Genomic DNA, 17,450 nt, shown 5'->3' on the forward strand with positions numbered 1-17,450 from the left:
CCACCCTACCTGCTCCAATGACCTGTTCGATCTTCACACAGGAGACATCAATCTCCTTCGCAAACTCTCGCACCGCCTCATTCGGGTCTTCGTACGTGAACGGGTCAATGTATATCTTGTGGCCTGTGTGCAAACACAACCAGCGCAAGCGATTATGCATCAACACAACACAACAAGTGGGCAGGCACGATCTTATCGAGTCGCAAAAGCCTCCGCGGTGGGGTTGTTCTGCAGATATGTTTTAGGGCTTGTACTGAGTGTCGTTCGTTTGGCATGACGATGCCCGACGTTTCGCCTCACACTCTGGCAACATCTTTGGGGAAAAGACATCGTGCCAAACAGCGCATGGGCACCCTCCCGAAAACACATCGTAGAGGCCATCTTGCTTCAGGATTTCCCGCTGGAACGATGGTGGAGTGGTGTTCACCACCTCTTTAAAGCCCGCAGTCATGAGCGGAAATTCCACATTGCTATGGTCAGAGGTATGTTTATCCATCGGATGACTACTGTCGATATCTCCACACAGTGGTATGGTTGGTATGGACCCTCCAGGGCTTGAAGGGGCTGAGTTCACACGCCAGCTGTGCACCCGAACCATCGCAACACGCAGGTCTTTGTTAAATTTTAATTGCTTAAACTAATGACTATGATAGCTGCATGCATTAGTAAACTTAAAAAAAAACTATGGGAAATGTGGATGACAGGGCCTTAAGTATTAATAGTGGTCTAATGAGCTTTCATTAATGGTGATTTTAATGATGAGAAAACTTTAACGGTTGATGTTAAAAAGAAGTGTAGACAATTTTGTCAGACTATAAAAATTAAGACGTATAACAGTTTAATAAGGTGATTTTTTTAAAGTTACATTCCACTGTTGGATGAAAAGTTCCATGTGCCGTTTTGGTTTAAGGGGTTGTTTGACCATAGTTCATCATCCTTGTCAATTTTGGATGGTAAAGGCATGCCCAAGACCTGTTCACATATCACTCACCGCTGAATTTAGCCATGGCCGGGAATCAAACTAAGCTATCAAGGTTCATAGCACATTGTGTGAGCCATCGTGCCACTGCTACACCATTTAAATGATAACCATTAAAATTTGACTTGTAAAATTATAACTTACCAGCAGGTTAACAATAAATATATTTCACAGATTGCAATTGTCCCCTTTGTAACTTACGTGACAGACATCACTTTCCACGGGTGTTAGCCATGACTCGGAATTGAACTCAGGTCACTGGGTTCAGATGTCAATGTGCTAACCACTGTATCAACATTCCCCCTGGAATAAGGTGTGGGATTTGGCATACATAGACACAAATGTGTAGGCTTGTGTTTCAATATACCTGAAAAATGTATAAATTAAATAAAACTCCACCACCTTCTCCTTTACACTGACTTATAACAAGAGATATATATAGTGGGTTATTATTTTTGATTTATGTTTTTACACCACTGCCAACACAGTTCCCTTATTTGATTTTTTAATAGCTTTCAATTAGGTTTGTAAATGCTCCCACGTTTGCGTGAGGTGAAAAATAATGTAGACCTTAATCTGTTTTACTTTCATCAGGTAATCCTAACATTATTAAATTGTGCATGCACCATGAGGAAGGATTTGAGGCATTGTATGTAATTATTTTTCACGATGCTAAATAATTATTTCTTGGCTCGATATGGAATTAATTATTAACGTGCAATTTCCCATGATATTGTTTTACGGATTTCAAGAAATATTGAGAAAAACGCATTATGCATTGCCATCCAAAAGATATTCTCAAGTACTTTGTCTGAATCAAGTGGCCACTGTGAACTCTTACAAAAAAATTGTAGACACAGGAGAATGATAAAGTGAACGATGTTACTGGCCTCCCCTACCCATAACACCCACGGCAATTTTCTCTCTGATAAACTACACCTGACAGTTGGCCAATGGGACCCATCATAACATGAGTTCAAGAGAACCAATCAAACAAGTCTGGTGAACCTTACTACCACAAAGTATACGAGGCCCACTTTTTTAATATACATAAATATGGAGTTTGGGGCCATTTGTTTAACATCCCTAGCCTACAAAGAAAGTGACAGAGGCAATAATAGTAGATCAACATATATGCACGACTATAAAAGTGGCTATTTCTGTGCTCTGTGCTAGTGATCGGACGCGAAATGTTAGTTTAGTTTACAGAATGTTACCTTTCATAATGGATCACATTAGCGGATTACATGCTGAAATAAAATGTGTGTTAATGAATGCTTGATACTGTAGAAAGATGAATGGAATAGATTCCATATCCATGATGATAGACGCATTGTTGATATTTACCTCTGTGTAAAATCTCTTAGCATACGTGATGACACAAAGGTATGGCGATACCGCTGCTGGGGAAAAGCCTCCCCACGCACGTCAGTCAAGGGAGGCTTGAGATTGCTATTCTAACTGTGTTATCCGCGTCACGTCACGAGATTAAGATACATCCAATAGCGACTCTCAGAGAGCAGTCCATGACCCTATGTTAAGAGAATGGTCTGCAGAAGGTGATATCACAAAACTAATTTTGAGATCACTTATGGGTTTTGTAAATTCCCATGTGCCCTGCTGTAGAGGCTCATCACGTGGCAGTGAAAGCCACATTTACATTACTTAATTCTGAGAGCTGGAATTTTACCAAATTAAGTTAAAAAACAAATTTAATACGATCAAATGTTGCACGTGCAATTGCTGGTAAATTGGCTGAGACTATCAATATGCTACATTTGAGAACCCGGTTTTATCACAGACAGCTACCCAGAGTGAATCGCGAAATCTCAGCGGCGCTGGCTCAGTGCTCTGACCCCTGAAACACCCCGGGGAAACCTCACCCCTGAAGTTTCTGAACCTCTTGCTTTGTTTGCAGGGTAACCGAGACGGGGCGGAACTCACCAGCCAGGGGCTCCACCCAACTCTGCTCTCATCATGGTCAGCGAAAGGTGAAGTCTAAAAGCTGCACCGATGCAGGTGCCAGGACCCTGTGGCGTGAAGCACTTGAGTTCGAACCCGAACAACACTGGGTCCACTGCTGTCTATCCTGCCCAACTCTCGTGGATGAAGACGGCGATTGAACAGATAACTTGTTTGACTTCAACGGGGATTGTGAGTTTGCAAGGCAGCTTTGACCTAGTGATAACAATGCCTCCATAGCGTCCAAAGCCCCCTAATTGAATGGCCACAAATGGCAGCAGTAACAACAACAAAACTTCGCATGGTTTGGAAAGACACCTTTCTTTTAATCTTGTTTTTAAAAGGTTGTAGGTAACAGCTGTATGGAATTTGCCAATATGTTCAGTTTAACACGTAGGCTTTCGCGACCGATATCATAAACGTTGTGGGTTTACTCTCAAACACACTGGTGTGCTGAACTAGTAACTAATCAAAATGTTTTGATTACGTGACAAACCTTACTAATTGGCTGTGTCGGGTGGTAGTAGGTTGCACGACACAATTATGTTCACACGATCTAACCCAAAAAACCTCTATTATAAATAATACTATGTTCATCGTTAGTATGTTACTATTAGTCAAGACTGTTGGAAATTAGATAGTATCATCATCACCGTCATTATACCAACCACCATTACTTCGGCAAAAAAAAAAACATCTCTTTACCTAACAAGCGCCAAATAATTGTCGATATTGTAGGGGAGACTTACATTATATTTTCCAAGTTTGTACGAAAGGATGCTCTCAAAGATATATATAGTGATGGGGTTATTTTATTTATTTATTTGGATATGTAAAATATATCTATACATAACAACACGTGTTCAAGCATAATCCAGTTTAAACAGAACGGTATCAATCCCTGACCAATCGGTAGCAGGAGGCAGAATCTATTGAAATGCCGGATCCCATGCGTGGCTCGGCACAGTGCGGGCGGGAGTTTAAAACCCACGACTTTGCAACTAATCAGGGTGACATTTCAATTTTTGTGTGCGCAAACAAAACTCCGCTCACTCTCCCCTTCGCCTTTGCACGGCACGCCACGCTGTGTTTGTTGCGGGCCAACATACAGCAGAAGCTCTATGGGTTACTGATTTTTTTTTGGGATGCCCAGTAAAAAAAAAAACTTTACAATGTTTTAAAGCGTCAAAACACATTTTTTTTTTGGGGGGGGGGAGTGGGGAGTGGGGGTTGTGTCGAGTCAGCAATGCGGCACGCACCTATGGTGAAGCATTTCAGTGCAAGATGGGCGCACGCAGGCAGCGGTACTTAAAGGCAGCGGCACGGAAGGAGGATTGGATTTCACAAAGGGGCCGCGCGAGTGAAACCACAAAGGGATTTTTACTCACATTTTCGGAAAGGTGGAAGCGAAAAGGGGTATGAAAAAAAAAGGCGACCCATTTCTGCGTGCGTTGATGCAGCCTTCCTGGTGTTCTGATTTAAAAATGAAAAACATCTGTGTCCCCTTGTCAGTAGCTGACCATATTAATTCCGCTTGACTTTAAACATTTTTGCACTGACTGCTGCAAACTCCGTTGCGTTTTAACTCAAAACCCCAAATGGGATTGCATTGGTTCCTTCGGCTCTGGGTGAAAATCCACGGTGGCGGTCCCTGCATTAAACCAGATAGCATTTCCATTGCTGTTCTTTCTGAAGAAACGCTTGCCAAAAGAGAAAGTTTGGGATGGTCAGATAGCAGAGGAATGGACAGCGCACACGTGGGTACGCGCCGCTGGTTTTGACGGGAAGCAAATTGGGACAGTGGGAGTTTGTAGTGAAAGTGCAGAATGCACTCGGCTTTTGCCAACTAAAACACAACCCCCTGTCACCTGCGAATAAATATTCAACTCCGCACATGCGCTGCAAAGTGTTTAAATACAGATTGCATATGGGGGGAAGGAAAAAATATATATAATAACCATTAAACTGATAAAATCATTACAGAAAGTCTAATCGGCATACAAGCTGTTGCTGTTTTATTTGAAAGGTCTGATGCAAGCAGACGAGTATATTTTTTTCTTCTTCAATTATTAAAGTTGGTAAATCAAGTGTGCGGCCGATGAAGCGCAGGGAGGTCACGTGTATTGATTGCTCATTTACCCAAGAAGGAAGGTTTTTGCCTAAAGTCGCCCAGAAATTATACCATCATGCAAGAGACCAGCAACAGAGTGGCATTAGTGGAAAATCCATACTGTAAGGATGGAAAAAAAACGGAAGGCTAGACTTGCGTCCCTCTTGAGAATCCAACAATTAGATTGCGCAGGTTTTCCAAACGAAAGGGATTTGTGTAATAAGTGCTGTTTAATTACATTGATCGTGTTTAGGCTTGCTTGTTGCTATGCTGTTTAAGTGCAAAATGCGCACAGTGCCACAACAGATGCATTGGAGGCCGGGATTGTGGGTGGGTGTGTGGCGTTTTTGGGTAAAAGGGAAAAAAAAATAATTGCTGCTCAACACGAGGCTGTTATCCCGTTTGTTGAACGCGTCTAAACATAAATCAGGCAGCAGATGCTGGCTCACAGCGCCCAGCAATTATGGCCACGCGTGTACTTATTCATCACAATCACAACGCGAGTGTTGGACAACGTGGACGAGGATATTCTAAAACAATTATGCGTGCATTTAAATCATGGCGTTATTAGATTTTTGGGAAATAATTCCAGTAATTATGTGAGCATCATCCTGGCGAACAGAGTACCATAATATATGACCTGTCAGTAATGTGTGCTAGGATTTAACAAATTCACAAGAGCTTGTATTATTCACGTACAATATTTGTTATATATATACACGTGTATACAAAGGGAATGTATGTTTTTGAGATAGTTATTGGATCATTTCATGTTACTGATTTTTATTTGTTTATTTATCTAGAACCGATATGCATTCAAAATATGTTTACATTTATAATTTTCGGCATGGGTTTCATCATTCACTCATTCACAGCTGTTTTATGCAAGCTTTATTGAATATATGAACTGGGTAGTTTGCCATATATATGTATATGCTAAAGGGAATATATATGATCGTTAGAGATGCATAACTATGCATGGATATGATGTCATAGCCAAAAGCTAAGCAGATGAATTTCATATGGTAGAACCAGCTGGATGAAAAACTAAACATGGTATGCTTTCCAGAGACAAATTATTCTATGATGAGTTTCTACACGTGTTCTCTTGGATAAAAATAAAGTTTGTTTTTATTTTTTTTGCAACAAATGTAATAAAATGATACTAAATAATGTACAGGCCTTTGTCAATACATTTCTAGATGAAGGCCTCCCCCCATTCCATGTCAGGTACCAGGGTTGTTTAGCCATACTTAACCACACTCATCAATGCAGGTTGGGTGAAGGGAGATTCCCAGAATAAGTTCAGATACAGCTCATCACTTTAGTCAGCCATAGCCCAGACTCAATCTCGGGTTTCAGGGTTCATAGTGAAATAAACTGAACGATGCATAACCACTCCGTCTCTTGCAAGGCATCACGTTCTATAAAATGTTGACGAATCTCCCTTTTTTTAATTGACCCGATTGGAGGTGGCAAACAAGTTTGTGAATTCTTACAATGCAGTGGGATGAATTAAATCCACGGGAGAAAGTTGGAGTTGAAGTGACGTTGCAGGATGTGTTTACTCTTGCTTTGGGATTGCTGAGCATGCGTTCCTTACAGAAAGTTGCCATTCAGGTGGTGATAAAGTTTTAGTTATTTATTTAGTGAAAATGCTTAACCAGGAAAACCGCTGTGACACGCAATATCTCATTTTCACAGGCATCCTGGATCAGAGAAGGCATCGCAATGCACAAAACTCACAACATTCGTCACGGACGCTGCCGTCATAATGGAAGAAAAAATGCGTTGCAGCAACGGGGCGACGAGATCGGTCCGTGCGTAGGCACTCAGTGGATTGTTGCTTCGCGGGACCGTGAGACGTGCAGTGGCGGCGGGCTTGGGAAGGCCCTTCATCCAACAGTTGATCAATCATGGCTGACGACGATGGGGATATCACAGCAAAGTCAGATAAAGAAAAAAAGCTTACAATTTGAGTAATACTATGATATAATAAAAATCGCTGAAAAAATACCGAATCTAAATGATTGAAAATTGTTAATTGGTTAGATTATTTAAATACGAAAAATATTGACATATCACCAGCAGCCGCTTGGTTTAGCTGGACGCTATAATAATTGTGGTGTTTCTGCATTGCAGTTGTCAGCCGGTTCGAGTATTTGGCTACAATACATTTCCACATGATAATAATCCACATCATCAAGCTATCATTTGTGATAACCTGGTCGCTTGTGCAAAAAGAGCTATATAGCTTAGTGGGCCTAATCTGGTAAAAAAAAAAAATAGTTAGTTACGTAAGTCATGCAGCGCTCTATAAAATAAAGTGTGAAGTCCAGCAATCTCTAAAGGATTGGGATTGGCCCTTTCATTACGAATATGATAATCCAATCAAATCCCACGGCTACAGACAGGATAGTGCAAAATACTCACAAAGTAGTGTGCTAACCCTTATATTTGTGACAGCTGCTGTTTTCTACGAACCACTACTACTAATAATAATAATAATACAAAATAGTTCTTCATTTTCCTTAAGCATACATCTGCCGGTGGTGATGGAGACATCAACCTCCTCTTGAGCTTAAACATTTGAGCTCCAGGCAATGTGGATCAGCAAGCATTGCGTTTGTTCTATAAAAAAAAGTGATACATTTTCAAATATGAGGAAAACTTTATTTTTAAAAAGGGAGGTGGTTAATATTGCTATTGGTGGCAGCACTGGGTGTCAATAATGGGTTTAATTCTTGATGTTAGATGCATAACTGATCTTTAAAAATATGTATTTTATTTATGTAATTATTTAGTTTATTTTTATACAGTCTCAGCAATTGCTCACAGCTGGGGTAGACATGCATACTCTGCGTGGCTTTACAAAGCAGGAGGTAGAATCAGAAGATTAGCTACTTCATGTAGTCACTCACTCTCATACAGAAGATACATCGGTGCAAGGTTTTTTGCATTTCATCTCAATGTGTTTCCTCTCAAATTAATTTTACTAAATTAAGTTGTGGATTCCATACTTTTTTTTTACTTGATGTCTCGTCACATAAATATGACTGCATTATCACATTAAATCTGCCCTACTTGCGAGCGCTCCCACTGAGATCTGTTAAGTCGCACTATAATTGAGTATCATGCTGTTCCTCGTCTGAATGAACATTGCAGTTAGCGCAGGCAAGTAACACAACATGATACTTAATACATCAAGTTATGAACAGCGCTTCCATACAATGGACAGTCTCTGCTCTTGCATATTGCATGGTTGCACTGTTTTGTACCAATTATGAACTGTTACCAATCGCCATCTAGGACTTGATGTTCCGCTCATTAAATTTTACAAAAGCAATTAACCGGACTGGTTCACGCACTGCACTATTATGCAGTATCCAGTGACCTGAGTTCCATTCCCAGCCCCGGTTAAAATCAGCGGTGAACTGTTTCTGGTCAACCACCCCCTCCACACAATTCACAAAACCACACTGACAAATGTGGTGATGTATGGTCAAATAACCCCCATGATTGACGTGGCACGGAAAGTCCTCCATCAGTGGATTGACAAAGAGCTATAAGTTATTAACGTGATGCAGAATCTCAAAGGGTCTGATTATGGTGCTACCCACTATGCCGGTATCGGTCCTCTGCAATGAACGTATTCGTACATTTTCACCAAGTAGATAATACCGCCGTTGTTTCTACACGTGTGAACACGTGCGTGTCATATCATTACCATTACGATAAATGTTTATAAAACTCTCAGTAATATTTTGCCACAGTTGAATTTTCACAATATTTTTGGTTGGATTAATGTCATATATAATCCATACATTTACAACAAATGATAGGAATACATTTTCATACATATGCAAGTTTGCGCATCAGTGCCTCTTACCATGGCCACCAGTATAATGCTGAAGTTTGTCTGTGTATTCTGGATCTGCCCTTTCATATCTCCGCCTGCAATTATAAAATAACAATGACATTCATATTATTTATGTATTTATTCACACAAGCGTCGTTGCAGTCTAAATACCACCTTTCAGAAGAGTCCTGCATCGGCCTGTTTGATATATTCCAAGTTTCATCACGATATATTAAATATTTACGATACATTTTTAACTGGGAGAGACTGCAGTTTAAAAAAGAATCTGCTTAAGCAATATCAAACAATTCATCTGCATTAACGATCATGAGACAAGTCGCTGGCCTGTACTCAAAAACGAGCATTGCACATTTGGATGTATAAAGTGTCTCAATGTGGCTGCATCTCAAGATAATGGGCATGACAGCCATTCATTGTGCACACACATTTTTCACAGCTCCATAACCAACATTGACATTGCGAGTCTTCATAACAACTATAAACAATAGCTTCGTGATTGCTGCATTGGCAGTGGTGCAAAAACACGAATTAAAAATAAAATAAAATGAACACATCCTTCAATAAAACTGCCATTAAAGGCGAATCATATAAACGTGACTTTCGGGGCAAATGTCCCTTCTTCAGAGCAGAGAGATGGAAGTGAAAGAGGCGTCTGTCTTGCACAAGCATCACACTGTTGCCTCTGTGCAGAGATCCCTTCCTTATGTCTGCTTCTGCTTGTGGCATCGCAATGGGAAGGTTTTGAGCTGTGTGTCCCACTCATTCACAGATGGAAGCATTTTCACCCCTGACTTTAAAGTAATTCCTTTACTGTTGAGGCCAACATTCTCTGGTGAAACCAAGAGTGTGTTATCCTCGAATCTATCCCCCACGTCTCCTCCATAATCTCCGTTTCTTCCACACGCTCGTTTTTCTTTGTGTGCTTCTTGAGTCATTTCCCCAATTTGTCTCATATTTCGTTTTTCCCTTTCATAGTTTTGGCTTCGTGCACAGTTATTTTTTCCATCACAGAAGTCTTCACCTTATCTTTTAATTGGCTTTTAAAAACACAGTCGTATTACATCGCACTCTAGACATTCATGCTCGCAGCATCTTGTCAAACACTTTTAATCGGCTCCCCAGCACGCGTTTCAGATGCTACTCCTGAAAATTCTGCTCTCACTGAACTCCTATTCTTGTATTTCCCATTACACAAATGCTACGTGATACCTGTTGATGAGTAGGTTTCTTTCCTTCTTCAAAAGAGTGTCGGCATTTAAACGCAATTCTCCCAGCGAAAACAATGCTGTGGGTGACCAAGCCATCGCGAGCATCTATTGTCCTTCCCCCACACCTCCGATTAGAATGGTTGGCGACATAGGGTGCGAAGGTCAACATACGCGCATACATGCTATTTTGCTGCTGCTACCAGCATTCCTTCCCACAGGAGAGAATCTCGTTGCGTCAAAAATGTCACGTGGCTTGCCGTATATCTTTGCCATCTCTTCCATGCAATCGTGGAAACGTGCCCTTAGCTCCCGAGTTACTCTTAACCGCACCGCGAGAGCATTATACTCGAGAGACGCAGGTAAATCCTCTTCATCCCACCATGCAGAGTTTTGTTGCAATTTCATACTGCCTCATAAATTACCCCCCGCTTTACAACTGCTGCATACATTGTAAATGTGACTCTAAAAGCTCTCCATATCGCAATTCCTGCCTTCATGAATCCAGTCCCACAACTTTAAACGCTCTCAAAAACTACTTGAGTGTTCTTTTTTCGGGGGGATTATTTATGCCTTTGATCAACAGCTCTCCTCAAGGGCTTCACCTTGGCCACATTGCTACCTACCAATGATGTATCTGCTGATATTCAGAGCTGGATAACATTAATATCAAGATTACACTTATTATTACATTTTTTTGCAGCATGGCTGTGAAGAAAGGTGTTGTTAACTGTCCCTTTTCAGAAGTATCCACATAGGAACCTGGATAAACATTAATATGTGCAGACCTCAAAACAGTTTGTATAAATATTGATATCAGCCAAACACGCGGTGACATTTTTAGGTCTTTAACCAGTTAATTAAAAGGTTTGACAAGCACCAAACCGCGTTCTCTTGAGACGAGAAGCTGAGTCTGTGGTATGATTTGTGGCTATTTGCCAAGTAACCTTTAAAGATATAATTATATTAATGACCTTTATTTACCCAGGAAAGCCCCAGTCTCTGAACACTCTTTTATAGAAGAGTCCAGCAATGCGATATTTGGCCCATTCCGTTAATGAGGGTTTGGCATGTGGGAAGAAACTAGAGAATCTGGACAAAACAAACAAAATTATGGGATAACTGCCAAAGCTCAGCACAGATACATCCAAGTTTCCAATGCTGCATTTGCATTTCCTGGCCATCCTATGGACATTGGTGCCCTGGCTGGGACTATACAACCTTGTGACATGTGGGTTTGTATTTTTATCACCTGCAGGGGGATCCATTCAGACATAATCCTTTAAAATAATAGGGAGATATTTTAGAGAAAACAACATTTTAATTAAAAGCCTCTTCACGTCTCCCAAAAAAATCACAATACACTTATTAAAGATTTTAAAACCCCTGCTGATAAAATTGTTCCAACAGAGGCAGTCTTATTTTCTTACAACATTCAACGAAGCGTAAGCTTGAGACCATTGTGGAAACGACGAGAATCGTTAGAAATCGGTGCAGCATCCATATATGCCTCACCCTGAATGTAATCCTGAGCACGTGGTTGGCACTCGGTAATCGTCTATGGCACGAGGGACAGCATTGGGACTCACAAGCCTACAAACTGCATGTGCAGGACAAAGATTATTGGGAGGCTTATAGTGAGAGAAACGCACCTGCTGCAAACGATGATGATGACGGCGATGACCACAATGAAGACGATCCCAGCCGCGGCTGAGCCGGCAATCAGTGGGATCTGCTCTCGTATCATGTTTTCCCTGTCTTCTATGAAACACAAAGCGGCGTGCTCATTTAGGCTTGGGGGTGGGGGGGGGGGGGCGCGGTGGGGGGGTTGGGGGGTTACCAATCGCTCGTTGCGCCGGCAGCCCAGCGAAAGATCCGCGCAGAATCCAAAACAGAACGCGTTCGCCAAAAAAGAAACAATGCCGCGTCTTGCTCGCCAATGTTTTTCCAACGCAGTCCCACGAATGATTAAAATTCCACCAGTATCATCTGCTGCTGGGAGCACGCGTGTCCCACCGGCGCTTGATAAAAGTTCACTCGCTCTTGCGCGACTTCATGCAAACGAAGACGATAATTGTAAACAGTCTGGCGCGGCGCGTGCACTCGAAGAGGCGCTCGGGGCCGCGTGCACGAGAGATTTGTGCGAGCGGGGGGTGGTGGTGGTGGTGGTGGTGGGGGGGGGGGGGCAAGTGATCTGTACCTGAGGTGAGCGTCTGGAACAGCATCTTGCCACCGTACTTGCCGAAACCGGCCTCCGTGCGAGCGCGCACTTGGAACATGTAGATGGTGCCGGGCTTCAACCCGTCCACCACCGCCGTGTTCGTCTGGCTCTTCACAGTGGACGAGTTGTGGAAGTCCTGATTCTGCGGAAGACATCGTCGTTTCGAACGCTCGTTCACTGGCCGATAACACCTCCACGTACAGAGAGATTAATGATGATGTTGTGGTGCTGCTGCTGCTGCTGCTGCTGCGTTGGCGGCGGTGCATACCCGACACCACCGCCTAAAGAGAATAGCATACACATTTCATCGGCAATGTTTCAGGAAATGGGCCTTCTTCACAGCACGTTAATACTTAGAAGATAGCAGAGCCTATGCGTTGAGATGCACTCTCTCCTCAAGAGCGAGGGAGTACTCTCATGGCGCGTTGCTCGTTCGAATAATAACTGTTGATCAGCCACCGAATGTTTTATTTTTGTATCTATTTTGCATGGAATAAGCTAGCATACTCAAGTAAAGATAAGTATAATTAATTATACTCCTCGTTTTCATCAATTTGTCAATCAACTGCTGGATGATGGCCTCTCCACGCTGTGTCAGCCGCGGGGAGGATGTTTGACCATTCTCCACCATGCCGACCTATGCAGGTTGGTTCAGGTAGCAGTGATGTCTACCATGGCTGAAGAAACTACGAACTCAAGCTTGCCTGGTTAAACGACCACCGTGCCATCATCAATCCACTCCGAGAATCAATTTATAGTTGACTATTTTTAGGATTTGGACATTTACCATGATTCTTTGTTACTTTTTGTTTCTGTGTTGTTCAATGCTCTTGATGATTATACAGCACTATATCTTCATTATTCCAACTATTTTCGCTTCATTGAACAATAATCTTTTCCCTGGTCGTTTACATCAAGATTTGTATTCCTCTACGTTTCCGTTTGAAATGCTTGTCTAGGTGGGCTATTACCTTGTTCGAAATAAAGTTTAAACGCATTGACAGAGGGAAATTCAATTCAAATAACTTTTCTTACTTTGGTAAGACTCATGCGTACACATGCCAATCTAACACAGAGTTACATATGCAGTTAATAAAGGAAATTAAAAGGTAAGATTACATGTTTTCTGAATTAAACTCTGAATTATCTTGCCACGGATCGATATATTCAAACTACATAGCAGTTAGCAACGTTTTTTTAAGTTGCTTTATAAACACTGCTTTGCTATGATTACATATTTTAATGGGTTTATGATTGCAGCATATTCTCTATTAATCATCCTTTAACCCTATTCATAACCTCAACCTGCTAACCCTCTCGTATAAATCACAAGCCAGTTAAAAGCCGGCCATTAATAAGGCGTCTGAGAACGCCAGTAATTCGGTGTAATAGCAAGACGGATGTTGCTCTTGTTACTGGCTCTGTGTTTACAATATGTATAAACACGGTGACAGCGAATCACAGAGACACACACCTCGCCCCGAAGATAAAGATCCCTCGCATAGCCATATAGACTGCCGCGGGGCACTGTTAACGGGTACTTATTAAGGTGCAAAAAGTGGTAGTGTGGCCAGGACCAAGTCTGCCCTGATTCTGTCTCCCCAGTGATAGTGCTTACACAGCACACCGGATACTAATTTAAGGCTGAATTTACCGAGTGGTGGTCCCAGGAAAGGTTCCAATACCCTTCGCCACTCATGTTCGCTGTGGCTACAAATGTATGGAAGAGGCTGGATTCGGAGAGTAGCGTGGTAATCACAGTACTAGTTCTCCCCCCCAAAAAAAGCATACATGCAAGTAACACACACACATATATGTTGTGCACAGATATAGGTAAAAGACCACGTGCTGTAACAATGAGGAACAAACTGTAATCTTCTCATATTAGGAAATTACTGCACATCGTCATCATGTCTGGAAATACTCAGCTTGTGGTTAATTTTAATGAGCTTATGACAAAAGCTGCTATATATATATATTTTTTTATCCCTGCAGAATCAGAAGATGCATTTAAACTGGAGGAATCTGATGAGCTATAAAGCTCTTTTTCACAGATCTCCAGTAGGGGCAGGCAAGAACGTGACAACAACAACAACAACAAACAATCCTTGACACTTTAGAATCAAGGATGTAATGTAGAGAGAGAAAGAATGAGAAATAATAGGAAAAGAACGGAAAAAAGGAATAAAAAATGGGACCGAGGGGGGAAGAAAGATGAGGATAGGCCCTCGACGATGCCGCATGGAGCCTCGTCTGTAAACGCAGGGGGCAGGGCAGAGGGCAGGGATTCGGTGGGGGTGGCCACACGATTTCAGCTTCATTCAGATATATAGATTGCTTAAAGGGGAGCGAGGAGGTCTTGTTAGGCGTGTAGTATGTATACACGCAGGCAATGCGTGTGACGTACGTACTGGTAGCCCACGAGTTGCATGTTTATATGTACGTATATGCACCGTCACACTTGTGCGTACTATCACCTAGCGTACTAGCGTGCGTCCACGGCTCATGACCCGTGAAGTATAGCACGGCGTGTTGCTACTGCATCTTGTGTACGTGACATCAACGTGTACATGCGGCTATACAGATCAGTGTACATGCAAACACGAACACTTTCATTCATGATTCATTTGCCAATTACTGCCAATCCTTGTCTCAGCAGTATCTCAGTGATAATATTTTAGTGTCGATTATTTTTAGCATCCATTCCCTCCGGCATGATCTCCGAAGTTACGCTTCACGCGTTGGGAACCTCACCATGAACCGAATCTTCCACATACGTACACAGTTTCGCCTAGATTATCAGTTCCTGCATACGTTTTTCGGAAAACGTGTCGGGCCGCTTACACGGCACAACCTCGAAAAGCAGCGGAGTGGTCTCAACTTCACCTTCACCGGAGGCTCGTTCTTGTTCCGCAACTTTCCCAGGACTAAATGGACGAAAGGGGACTTTGCTCACCTTTTCACAGTAGCGCAGCTCATAGTCCAAGATGATGCCATTGGGCTGATCGGGCTGAGGCCACGACAGCTTGATGGTGTTCATCGTGGAGCTCACGTGGTGCATTATGGGAACCTGTGAGGGGGCTGCGGTGGGAGACATGAAAGTAATGACAGCAACACTTTAGCTTCAGCTCACAATGCAAGCATTTGTATAGAATTACAGCCGTAACAACGTGGCCATTTTCAACGTTTTCCTCTCGCTGACATTGAAAACAATTATCAGCTCTTATATTCGTCAAAATACTATTTATTTGTCCATAACGGCAGGGTGAGAGAGGTAGGAGTGGCGACAGCGATTGGCACACTGGGCAATTAATCCAGCGACCTGATATCCATTCTGAGTGGCGAGTGATATCATCACCTGTCCGGGTCCAAACCCAACCCGCAATGGACAGCATGGTGAGGTATGGTTAAAGTGTGGTTAAACAACGCTCCTGACTGCCATGGCATGGCAGAAGGAGGGAGGGAGGGGCGGCAGTGAGCCTTCGTCTAGCAGTGGATTTACAAATGGCTCAAAATTATCGTCGTTATTTGTTTGCGGATGATGAATAATAAGGTGGGACAAAATGTGCAGGAGACAGCCACTGGGTATTCAGAGTGTGGCAATGACAAAGGGGATGACCAAAGAATTCAGAGTTAAGAGTCGACCTTGGAAGTCAGGTGCTAGCTTGACAACAAGCACAACAACAAAACCTACTCCAGGTTCTCGTGAAAGGGAGCAATGGCAAGAAGGGGTTGCCATCGATGAGATGGGAAATTACCTTCCATTGACCTTGAGCTTGACAAGGGTTGAAGCGTGAACCAGTGTAATAATATCAGCGATATCAATCGGGCTATGAGAGCACGAGCATTAATTCAGAATATCTACATCTATTTTCCTGATTAACGTAGCTGATATACGAGTTTGGAAAGAGGGAAAGAAATTTAAAGACACCACGGTGAATGTTTACTTATTAATGGTAACGGTCAAGAATTCTAAATCATTAGACAATTTAATCAGTGCACACCATTTCCTTAACGTGCTGACACGCACACATTGATTGATTATCATGGTGTACGGCGATTGTTGTTGATGGTTGATTGATGATGATTAATGGCAAATGCAATGCCAGCAATGGTAGTTTAATTATTACCTATTTAATTATTTATATCCTGCTTGTTTACAGGATATTATATGTGTCATAATTGATTTAGCTCTTTAAATTATTCAGCAAAAAATAGTTATAATGTATCAAGTAAAAGAAACACTATTCCATAAAAACAAAACTAACAATATTCATAGCGGGTAATTATTTTTGACCATTAATTAAACATGCTATACAGTAGCACCCGTTTAATTAGGCCAAGTTTTTATTTAGCTCTTTAAAAATGAAAGGGAAAAAACATGTAATTGAAAATATATTGAACAATTAATTATTATTCAAGGATATAACAGTCTCTACTTTAGACGTAAAAACGTTTTCGTAATTATTCTTGATCTAATTGTTACGAAAAATGTTCCTCTAGTGTCTCTGTTTGGGGTTCACAAATGTATAACACTGCCGCAGGACTGCTGGCACATTGGCCTAAATTTGTGAATTAGTTGTTATTTTCTAACCCGGGCAAATAATAAAATAATAATTAAAAAAAGAAATACCGACACTTTAACTTGACTGACATATGGTGTGATCTAAGGTTCTACTTGGATTTAGTACTAATCCTTTCAAACATCAAAAGGAAAATGGAAAAAAAAGATACAAAAGGAGGTGGTTATTTGAAGTGTTTCATGCGCAGATGTATGTCATTTTTAATTAAAATCAAGATGCGATTTCAATATCGCTGTGTAATTCCCTCACATTTAGTTTCCATACATTGGCACATGTTTGGTCATTATTATCATTGCAATTTTCGAAACTTGGCAGTGAATATGAAAGACGCAATTTAATTACTGTATCTGTTGCCATGTCTGTATAAATTCATATTTTAAAACAGAACATCTGTGTGCTCAACCAAAATAATTCACCAGGCAGACACTCTTTAACCTGCCTGAAAACATATACCAACTTATTAACTTTCCAACAAAGTGTGACCACTTATTTACAAAAGCCGAATAGAGA

General features: G+C 41.6%; 1 protein-coding gene across 4 annotated transcripts in view; it reads right to left on the reverse strand.

The window, feature by feature from the left end:
• LOC116946953 (ephrin type-B receptor 1-B-like) overlaps positions 1-17,450 on the reverse strand; it is a 179,859-nt gene that overhangs the window by 32,181 nt on the left and 130,228 nt on the right. For 2 of the 4 annotated variants that reach the window (XM_032962245.2, XM_032962247.2), the window contains exons 6-10: positions 15,314-15,438; positions 12,337-12,499; positions 11,789-11,894; positions 8,941-9,005; positions 10-123 (exon numbers count right to left, since the gene is read on the reverse strand). In XM_032962245.2, the coding sequence (XP_032818136.2) occupies positions 10-123; positions 8,941-9,005; positions 11,789-11,894; positions 12,337-12,499; positions 15,314-15,438 (573 nt within the window). Of the gene's footprint in view, positions 1-9; positions 124-8,940; positions 9,006-11,788; positions 11,898-12,336; positions 12,500-15,313; positions 15,439-17,450 lie in introns of all 4 variants that reach the window. The other 2 variants (XM_032962246.2, XM_032962244.2) reach the window with 1 other exon arrangement.

The sequence above is a fragment of the Petromyzon marinus genome, chromosome 28 (assembly GCF_048934315.1).
Source record: "Petromyzon marinus isolate PM22_M1 ecotype Great Lakes invasive population chromosome 28, UKy_Petmar_22M1.pri1.0, whole genome shotgun sequence".
Classification (NCBI taxonomy): Eukaryota; Metazoa; Chordata; class Hyperoartia; order Petromyzontiformes; family Petromyzontidae; genus Petromyzon; species Petromyzon marinus.